The 10,551-nt window shown below is 37.2% G+C and overlaps 1 protein-coding gene across 3 annotated transcripts; it reads left to right on the forward strand.

The window, feature by feature from the left end:
* Positions 1–1,343: 1,343 nt before the first annotated feature.
* Positions 1,344–7,957, forward strand: LOC110441700 (proprotein convertase subtilisin/kexin type 5-like). Of its 3 annotated transcripts, none has more exons than XR_002461906.1 (3): positions 1,344–4,344; positions 6,265–6,773; positions 6,982–7,957. XR_002461906.1 is itself a non-coding variant. In XM_021484921.1 (3 exons), the coding sequence occupies exons 1-2, from the start codon at positions 1,627–1,629 to the stop codon at positions 6,601–6,603; spliced, it is 3,057 nt and encodes a 1,018-aa protein (XP_021340596.1). In that variant the 5' UTR covers positions 1,344–1,626; the 3' UTR covers positions 6,604–6,629; positions 6,678–7,957. The 3 variants fall into 3 exon arrangements, 2 of the variants coding, with proteins under 2 accessions (XP_021340596.1, XP_021340595.1); XM_021484921.1 differs by having other exon boundaries at positions 6,265–6,629; positions 6,678–7,957; XM_021484920.1 differs by having other exon boundaries at positions 6,265–7,957.
* Positions 7,958–10,551: the final 2,594 nt, after the last annotated feature.

Consider the following 10,551-nt stretch of genomic DNA (forward strand, 5'->3'; position numbering starts at 1 on the left):
TACAATAATATCTAAATAATATAAATCTTTATAATTATTTGACATAGCTAGGTTTCTGATATGTCAAATTGTAACCATATGTTCCCCATTACCGTCGATTCCATAATTCAAATGTGCATACAAGCAGTATCAAAGTAATGATTATGGTGCAATTGATTGAATGACCCACTTTAAGCATGGAGCTGATTCATTGCAGATATCAATGTACCCCTCAAGTTATTATAGTATTTACGGTTTCATTCCGCGTTGAGGTGTACCCCATCCTTGTCATACACACGCTGTTTGCTTTCTGCTGACCAAAATCCTGTCATTCGGAAAAACTTCATCCCGTCCTTTCCCGGGACCTGTGAAACACCTGCATGACGATCACACGACGCACTAGGTATTTGTAACGAAGTGTCACAACTGGTTCCACTAGCTGCCGAAATATGACCTCGACCGATATTTCCTGGCCACACAGATCGTTTGACGCTGTCTGTAAGATTACTATAACTGGGTCATTAATTGTCTTGCACTAACGGTTACGCCCTGGTTTGAATCCTTCACCTTCACATATCACTCGTACCTCCGTTCGACATAAATTGAAATTTCCGTTCAGCGTAATATCTATCGAACTGTTCATAAAGGATTTAATCCGTCTAACGAAAGAAAGACCAAGCAGCATAGCAGTAATCGTCATCTTTCACAAGTCATACCCACATGCGTTTGTTTACAAACAATACAAATTGGCGGGCTAAGCGTCCCCGATGTTTCCACAGGAAATGTTGAAATTGACATTACTTACGGCGAAAGCCGAGGGAGGATCCCCCTGCCATTAGCTAACCTCGCCTCTTATGCGTGAACCCCTTCTGTAGCAGATGCTCAGCACTCTTCCAAGTAGAGAAATAGCTGATTTTTAAGGAGAATTTTCAAAATCTCAGCATGGAAAAATATTCTGCACAGGTCACGTGACTTTAGTACACCAAAACATCACGTGACTACTTCTAAAGGGATGGACTAGTTTCAAAAACGGAAGTTATCCTCCATCCGGAACCCACAAAATATAACAAATAAAAATATCATATACTAACCAGATAATATAAATTGCTTTATGCATTGCATAAATACAATTATAGTAATTTTTTTTGGGGGGGCATTAATATCATCATGACTTACAAAAATGGTTCTGTATAGGTTTCCTTTTCTTGATGATAGTTTTTTTGTTGATGATGTAGTATAATTATTTAATTGAGAAATCAGGTTAGCACAAAATTGTTTTCTTTGATATACATATCTTTGTATAGATCACTTCTTTGTTGATTTCAGATCTGTATCGTCAGAGGGGAGGTACTGGTACCCTACAAAGGGAACAACTATGTGGAATGTCCGTCGGGTTCCTACCAAGTCGAATTTTCCTCCAATTGCACTGACAACTGCCCTCCTAATGCACCGTATATAGTGTCCGATTGATGTTTGGACTACTGTCCTGTGGGTTTAAATAACACGTGTAATAGGAAAGATGCTATCCCACAAACAACTGCAACAATACCTGATAAAACAGCAGTCTTGCGATGCCCAAAAGGATTATGTCCGAAGGAGAGACCGTTTTGTTTTGACTATCATTGTTTGTCAGATTGTCCACATGAAATGGTTAGGGAGGACTTTTCATGCGTCTATCATTGTTTTAATGCGACATCGATGGTGTACAACAAATCATGTGTGACCGAATGTCCCCGAGACTCTCCCTTCAATGAATCGGGTATTTGTGTTTCAAAATGTTCAACTTATAATATACTTTATGGTAGCGTTTGTATCCGTGACTGCCCAGTCAACATGTTTCGGTATAATAAGACGTGTACAACATCATGTCCAAAACTAGCGCCTTTCGATTTCGAGGCTTTAAATACAAAATTTTGCTTGGAATCTTGTCCGGACTTCACTTTAGTTCATCGACATGTGTGTAAGCTACAGTGTCCGGATGGATTCTTTCTTTGGAACAGAACGTGTGTTAGAACGTGTCCAGACTCTGCCCCAATTATCTATGTATTGAACAAAAGAGTCCCACAATTTAAAATTCCGATTTGTATTACAAACTGCCCCGATGACACGTTTTCGGACGGTATTTCGTGTGTAAAAACCTGCGACAAGAATATGTATGTGTTTAATTCAACCTGTGTTGACCGCTGTCCTACCAGCCACAGACTGTTGGAGGGCAGTACATCACCATATTCCTGCGTCTCACAATGTCGAATCGCGGAAAATTTGAACGACAATCGTTGCACTGCGGAGTGTCCAGACGACAAATTAGTTTTTGATAGAACATGTGTCTCTGAATGTCCCATATCTAATCCGTTGGTATTAAATCAGGAATGTCTCTCTCAATGTCCCATATATTTATTGAATGAATCTGGGACATGTGTTTCACGCTGCAGTAAGGGACATTACATGTTCAATAGGTATTGTGTAAAGAGATGCCCAGAAACACACAGATATATGGCTTACGGGAAATGCAATACTAATTGTTCAATTTACAATTTACTGATTTGGAATAATTCATGTTTCTCTTCCTGTCCTAAACAGGCAATGTACACCTTCAATCAAACATGCTTAACGGTTTGTCCACTCTCCCATCCTTTTGATAAAAGCGGACGAACATCAAGATATTCCTATCAAGTGATACACTACTGTGTTGCGTCCTGTAGTGATAACATTAGTCCTGCGATTTTTATATATGGTGGTAAATGCAAATGTTCAGCACACTTACTCTCTCATAATTTTACATGTGTTGAAAACTGCCCTTCGCCATATAACTTGGTTCATAACGGAGAGTGTCTTACACAGTGCCCTAATCACTTCGTAGGTTACAATAACACATGTCAAGCCTCGTGTCCGGAACATGCTAAATATGTATACGATGGTTTGTGTAGAGAGGCGTGTCCATCGTCACATCCGTATTATGCAGCGGCATTATCGTATCCAAATTCATTAACTTGTCTCGAATCATGCACTGATAGCAACAAAAGTCCGGGAAGGTTTTTATATAACATGACATGTGTAAAACGGTGTCCTAATGCAACTGTTTTATATGGATCAAATTGCATCCAAAAATGTCCCTTAGATAACTCCCTGATATATAAAAAGGAGGACAACGGAAACTATATAATAGTGTGTGTAGATAAGTGCCCAGTGACAACCTTCACAAGAGGAAAGAATTGTTATGACCAGTGTCCAGAACCCTTAGCTTCCTATTTGCCGAACCGCACGTGTTTAGAGCAATGTCCTAAACATAGAAGATTTCGTTATCGATTTAGAACGAACGTTAATACTTTTACTTACAGATGCAAGTCATCATGTGACAAAATTATTTTCGATAGCACTAGTTGTGTGGATGTTTGTCCCCCCGACACCCCGTTTGAATTTGGTCAAACTTGTGTTCGTAAATGTCCAGCAACACACATGTTCCACGAACAACAGAAATACAGATGCTTGGCAGAATGCAAACCCCCTCTGGTTGAAGTCAATCACACATGTTTCAGATCTTGCCCTGCAAGTATTCCCTTTTTAATGAACAATACTTGTGTTGAAAAATGTCCAAAACCGTTCAATATGACATCACCTTCCTTTCAAGGTCCTACATGTGTACGTAAATGTTTACATCCGTTGCTCCGAGAAAACAACAAATGCACACAGGCCTGTACTGGCAAGTTTATTGTCAACAATGTATGTGAAGACATTATCGGATGTCCGAATGAATACAGATATATAGAGAAGTCTTCACGCGGAACAATTTGTCGAAAAGTCTGTCAGGAAAACGAGTTCGTTTTCGAAGATGTACAATGCACAAAGAAGTGTCCGAAGTTCGATGTAGAAAACCAGTGTGTCGAGAGTTGCCCAGATACACATCCCTACACAGTAAAGCTTATATATTCATTTAAAAGGGACTCCACGTGTTATTCAACCTGTCCAAAGCTTACATATGACAACTCTTGTGTTAACTCATGTCCCCCTTCCTATCTTGTGTTCAAATCTAAAAAAACGTGTGTCAAGGAATGTCCAGCATCAGATCCCATTAAATCAAACGGCGAATGTCTGAAAACGTGTCCGGGGTCAAAGATTGCTTCGGAGAAAAATACATGCATAGACAAATTCGAATGTGATAGTTCTAAAGGATTACATGTCTACGACTCAAAATGTGTCACACAATGCCCCAGTGGAACGTATCGTAACTATCAAGATAACACCTGTAGTCCGATGTCACTTGGTTATATTCTTCTCATTACTGTGCTGGCTGTAATCGGTATAACCTGCCTCTTTGGAGCATATTTGGTGTTCAGAAGGAACAGTTTTTATAGGCAGAAACTTATAGTAAGTATACGACATTTAAAGTCTTTTTGGTTTTGCCAAGAAATATATAACAAGTCTGAAAGATTAACTTTTAACATATAATATGTATTAATAACAATCATTGTATAATATCATATTAGTGTAATATAATAACTAATAGTGAAAATAGAATTGATGTATTTAAAATGAAAAGTAGCACCTTTTCTTAACTGGCTTATTCTTGCTAAATGAACTAATCTGATATTAGTATTTACTATGAAAATTAGCAAAACATCACGATGCTTCCTTTCGTTAGGATCACAATTTATAAATATAGTAACACAGCTATATGTTGTAAATGTGTTAGTATACAAAGTCATGAATATTGTCATCATATTGATTATATGTTACCCCGTTTAAACTCATAAGATATACGTATAGCGTATGAGTCGCCACAAATATTAAAATTGTTTTACCAACACCACACACCGAGATTATTAGGACTTTATTTTAGGTACTTTGTAGTCTTTGGGTAATCAGCTTTAAAAGTAGCTATCAACTAACTGTATTCATCATAATGCTTGTATGCGTAACATGATATATGATGTGGCGTATGCTAAACTAACGTGATTGGTTAAAGGAACAGAATCGATATATTTCTATAAAAGACAAATTCATCGTAAAGTCATCAGCCCTTTTCGTTAAAAAAAGAGACAAAATTATAAATAATAATTTGAGGTGAGGTAGTACCTATTTAAACATTTAGTAATTCACTGCAGAAAGTCAAACAAAGGAAACATTTTAACGGGACAATATTTCCGTCCTTCTATAGACTCAGTGTTAATTCTAAAGGTAAACATATTGAAAAGCATGGCTGAATTATTTCGAAATATATGTAAAAGTGACAAAACGGACAAAGTGCCTTTAAAAACCTCTCAGCGTTATAAGCATTTGCCTGCAACAGAAGATTTTATTCTTTGAAGCAGTGTTAACCGTTCAAGAATGAAATATTTGCTTTGTTTGCCTTTCTACATCCTAAAACTATATGTATTTGGACCTACACTAACGTGTTCAGAGTAATTCTACACGTTTTAGAGCTTTATATCAACTTTCGGTAAAGATTCGTAAATCTATATAAGATTTTCCGGCATACCTTCAGCACTCGCACATTGCTTTTTCATTTTTACGTCTGCTTCAAACAGACTACACTCTACAGGTTTATTGATATATTTCACTTGATTTCAAAAGACAATCCTATAGTTTTGTTTTATATTATTACGTTATATATAACATGTGTGCATTTTACTGTAGAGGAGGCGTGTGCTTTTTTATCCATGTTCGATTCTGGTCAATCTTGAAATCAAACTTTTAGTTTCTATAAATATATTTACAAATTTCCCTGTCATTTGTGAATCCTCGAGTGAGTGAATAGCGCCAACTTTAAGTCACGATATATTCCGAAAAGCACAGCCATTTCATCACTGAAATATTCAGCCAATTACTCCACATGTGTAGGCACGGGGCTGACGTCAACCTTATTAATATGGAAAAAGGTATCTCTGACTTAAAAATAATTGAAACTTGAAAAAGAGTGTGTTTATTTGGAAGAAACGGGAATCATGTCTGCGGAATGTACATTTTGGGTAAATATAGGAGGTTTGTTAAAGACACATTATCAATCTTCCCAACGGTACCATGCACGTTTTTGTACAACAATGAGAAATTGTGATTTGGCTGCGAGAAAGTTAGGTGGGATTTTTCGACATCGAGAGCCATCCTCCTCTTCTCGTATATATCATCAATGGGAGGTGGCATTGTTAATCTAAACTTCTAAAACGTGTAGTATTACCCTTAACACTATAGTTTAGGTCAAATAAGGTTGTAGCAAATTATAAAGTCCATGTGATCACAAATGGTTATATGTAAGAGTCTCTTTATAACAATAAATTACATCTGTTCCAGAGTAACAATGTTGAACAAGCAGAAACAGATGACGGATGTCTTACTTTGGAGATAGACGCTACAGACGATGCAGTAGGGCACGAATGCGATGCTTCGGCTTTAGAAATGTATAACAATTCTCCAGGGTACCGACAAAATACTCCGACAATACAAACAATGGATGATTCCTCAAGGTACAATGACGATACACAGCCAAGAGGTGCTGTGGACGATTCGTCAAGGTACAAACAGAATACACAGCCAGACGGGACTTTGGACGATTCGTCAAGGTCCAAACAGGATAAGCCGCCAATGGAGATTGTGGACGTTTCGCCAAGATACAAACACGATACACCGTAAATAGAGATTGAGGACGATCCGTCAAGGTACAAAAACGATACACAGCAAATAGCGATTGTGGACTATTCGTCAAGTTACAAACAGGATACACAGCCGCATCTTGCTGAGGACGATTCGTCAATTTACAAACACGATATACAGCAAATAAAGTATATAAACGATCCGTCAAGGTACATACACGATACACCGCCTAAAGAGATTATGGACGATTCGTCAAGGTACAAACACTATACCAAGCCAATAGATACTGTGAGCGATTTGTAATGGTACAAACACGACACACCGCCAATAGGGACTGTGAACGATTCGTCAAGGTACAAATACGATAAACCGCCAATACGAAACACCGCCAAAATGTGCTGTGGATGATTCGTCAAGGTACATACACGATACACCGCCAAAATGTGCTGTGGACGATTCGTCAAGGTGCAAACACGATACACCGCCTAAAGAGATTATGGACGATTCGTCAAGGTACAAACACTATACCAAGCCAATAGATACTGTGAGCGATTTGTAATGGTACAAACACGACACACCGCCAATAGGGACTGTGAACGATTCGTCAAGGTACAAATACGATAAACCGCCAATACGAAACACCGCCAAAATGTGCTGTGGACGATATGTCAAGGTACAAACACGATACATCGTCAAAATGTGCTGTGGACGATATGTCAAGGTACAAATACAATACACCAGATTGTGGTTGATTCGTCAAAGTAAAAAGCATTTTATGATTGTGACTATCGTATTTAATTCATTTTTGCTGTAAACGGTTTGAGTATAGCTGTAAATATCGTATTTAATTCATTTTTGCTTTAAATTGTTTGAATCTAACTGTGACTATCGTATTTAATTATTTTTTGCTGTAAATTGTTTGAATCTAGCTATGACTATCGTATTTAATTCATTTTTGCTGTAAACGGTTTGAATATAGCTGTAAATATCGTATTTAATTCATTTTTGCTTTAGATTGTTTGAATCTAACTGTGACTATCGTATTTAATTATTTTTTACTGTAAATTGTTTGAATCTAGCTATGACTATCGTATTTAATTCATTTTTGCTGTAAATTGTTTGAATCTAGCTGTGTATATTGTATTTAATTCATTTTTGCTGTTAATTGTTTGAATATAACTGTGACTATCGTACTTGAGTCAATTTTGCTGTAATTTGTTTGTGTTACTATCGTATTTAATTCATTTTTGCTGTAAATTGTTTGAATCTAGCTGTGATTATCGTATTTAATTCATTTTTGCTGTAAACGGTTTGAATATAGCTGTTAATATCGTATTTAATTCATTTTTGCTTTAAATTGTTTGAATCTAACTGTGACTGTCGTATTCAATTATTTTTTGCTGTAAATTGTTTGAATATAATTGTTACTATCGTATTTAATTCATTTTTGCTGTAAATTGTTTGAATCTAGCTGTGATTATCGTATTTAATTCATTTTTGCTGTAAACGGTTTGAATCTAGCTGTGACTATCGTATTTAATTCATTTTTGCTGTAAATTGTTTGAATCTAGCTGTGTATATTGTATTTAATTCAATTTTGCTGTTAATTGTTTGAATATAACTGTGACTATCGTATTTGAGTCAATTTTGCTGTAATTTGTTTGTGTTACTATCGTATTTAATTCATTTTTGCTGTAAATTGTTTGAATCTAGCTGTGATTATCGTATTTAATTCATTTTTGCTGTAAAGTGTGTGAATCTAGCTGTGTCTATCGTATTTAATTCATTTTTGCTGTAAATGAATCTAGCACCTTTGTGTCTTACCCTCGGCTTAGACAACCAAAAAACCTCACCTTCCGGTTGGAGATTTCTCTGTCACACCCTCAAGGTAGGGGAAGATTCTATTAATATACCTCGCCCTTTAGGACTCATTTTAATTCCTTACCACATGACGATTTTACGCTTCATTTTACACATTTGTCATAATATAAGCTGCTGTTGACAGAGGTTATAAGAGCACAGCGGGAAAAGTATAAGGCGTAGTCAACAAACTACAAGATTAAACTTGTAATCTATAGGAAAAAACCTCGAGACGACGTCGTCTTTGCCCGTCTCCACAGCGTCATTCGCACATTTGACGGTATGTTTTTATTGAATTGCGAAGACCAGCCACAATGCATAGAATGTTAAAACCCATTTACTGTGTAGTAGTTGATATTACATTGTATTGACCTAAGTAACCACTGGTTAACTTCTATAATAATATAAGATTCAAATTTCTCTTGTAATTATTTAATTTTAAATCTCTTCTAGAAATTGTAAATATTTTCACAATTCGATTCTACAGGAGGAGTGTTGGTGTATTCCAATTTATAAATAACCATGGCCACTTCACATAATTCAAAGAAGCTATTTCCTTAAAGGTGTAACCTTATTTCGTATTTCTAGTCATTAGTCTTTCTCTGTACGTCATTACGAAGTATTTATGTATGAAATATGATCATCTTAAAAATAATATGAAAAAAACACCTAATCATTTATAGTTATGCTCGCCTGATTTTTCGTTTGGTCCTGACACCAGACATTCTGACAGATAGATGTCTGGTGTTGGATAAGAGCGCACTTCTATACGAAGAAGTGGAATTCACCAACACCGTTAGGTATCGTAGAGTTTTGAAGTGCTGACAACAAAAGTCTACTTTGACACAACACATACCTCACATATATCAATAAAAGGGTTCTGTATTGACCAAACTCCGCCATTATTATCACCAATAGCTGTTACATTCCGTCAGTTGAGTCCTCGATTTTCAATCATTCAAAATCTCCCACCTGAGCGATGCCATTTTGTAGGTCATGAGAGTGACTTATCAACAAACCGCACTGATCCGGACCGAAAACGGAAAATTCTTGTTTAGAAGATGTACGGATCGCCTCTTTTTGTTGATTAGTCTTTAGTATGCGTGAAATATATGGATACTCCCACAACACGGCTTTGGAACCAACTTCTCAATCTTTAGCAGGCAGCGGTTTATAAGCCATACAGACGTTTTCCCTTTTTCGTCAGTATTTGGATACAAAATTGGTCAGTTTCAGGGCGGATTTGGTTGAGGAGCCTCATCCCAAATAGGCGCGGTCCGACAATTAAAGATAAAGGTGGATAAACAGGACCTGGGCAGATGTACTGATTTGGTGTCGGCAACACCGCTGAAAATGCACAAGAGTAAGTAACTTATTCGCTTAGCGGACATTTCTACGGCCGGCTTGACCACCGCCAAGGAGTATGTTTTGGACGACTTTGCTTCATTCTCCGAGGATGAAAAACGTATTCTCTAGGCAGAGAACGGGATTGAACGAAGCATTAAACGAAAGAATGATACTCGTAAGCGTAGCTATAATAATGGCGACAACGCTTCCCGTGTGCATCGTTCCCAGTGAGCCAATCAGAATCGGGCAGCGGCAGCTTCCGGATTCAGCAGTACACATATAAACCTAAGAGAGATTCCCCTTCAGACCAGTGTTTCTCGTGTGGAGGGTTAGTAAATCAGCGGGGAGACTGGCAAGTGGGTAGGGCGCCACCCGGCAGCTGCAGCAGTCGGAAGGAGGACATTAGAGCAACAGCGACCTACATGTACACGTACTACTCGTATGACATTGGCGAACTTTGGTCACACAAACAGTGTTTTGAGTATCAGGACAAAAAACATGTTATATCTTTTTTGGTTAGGCTAAAACACCACATTCAATGTTTGAAAGACATAGAAGCGCCCGCGTTTATTGTCAGTACTACAGAGCACGGCTATGGCATACCTTTCCGAGTACGTATAAAATATCCGATATTTTGATAAAGTGTTTGTTATACATTATCAATTATTTTTGAAATTCCTTTTAATGGAAACTAGAGGTAACACTATTTCGTATTCGTCAAATAAAAAGAAACAACAACATCAAAGAGAAGTAAGTATTATGGAAAAAATAAGGGATCTT

The sequence above is a fragment of the Mizuhopecten yessoensis genome, unplaced genomic scaffold (genome assembly GCF_002113885.1).
Source record: "Mizuhopecten yessoensis strain PY_sf001 unplaced genomic scaffold, ASM211388v2 scaffold716099, whole genome shotgun sequence".
Classification (NCBI taxonomy): Eukaryota; Metazoa; Mollusca; class Bivalvia; order Pectinida; family Pectinidae; genus Mizuhopecten; species Mizuhopecten yessoensis.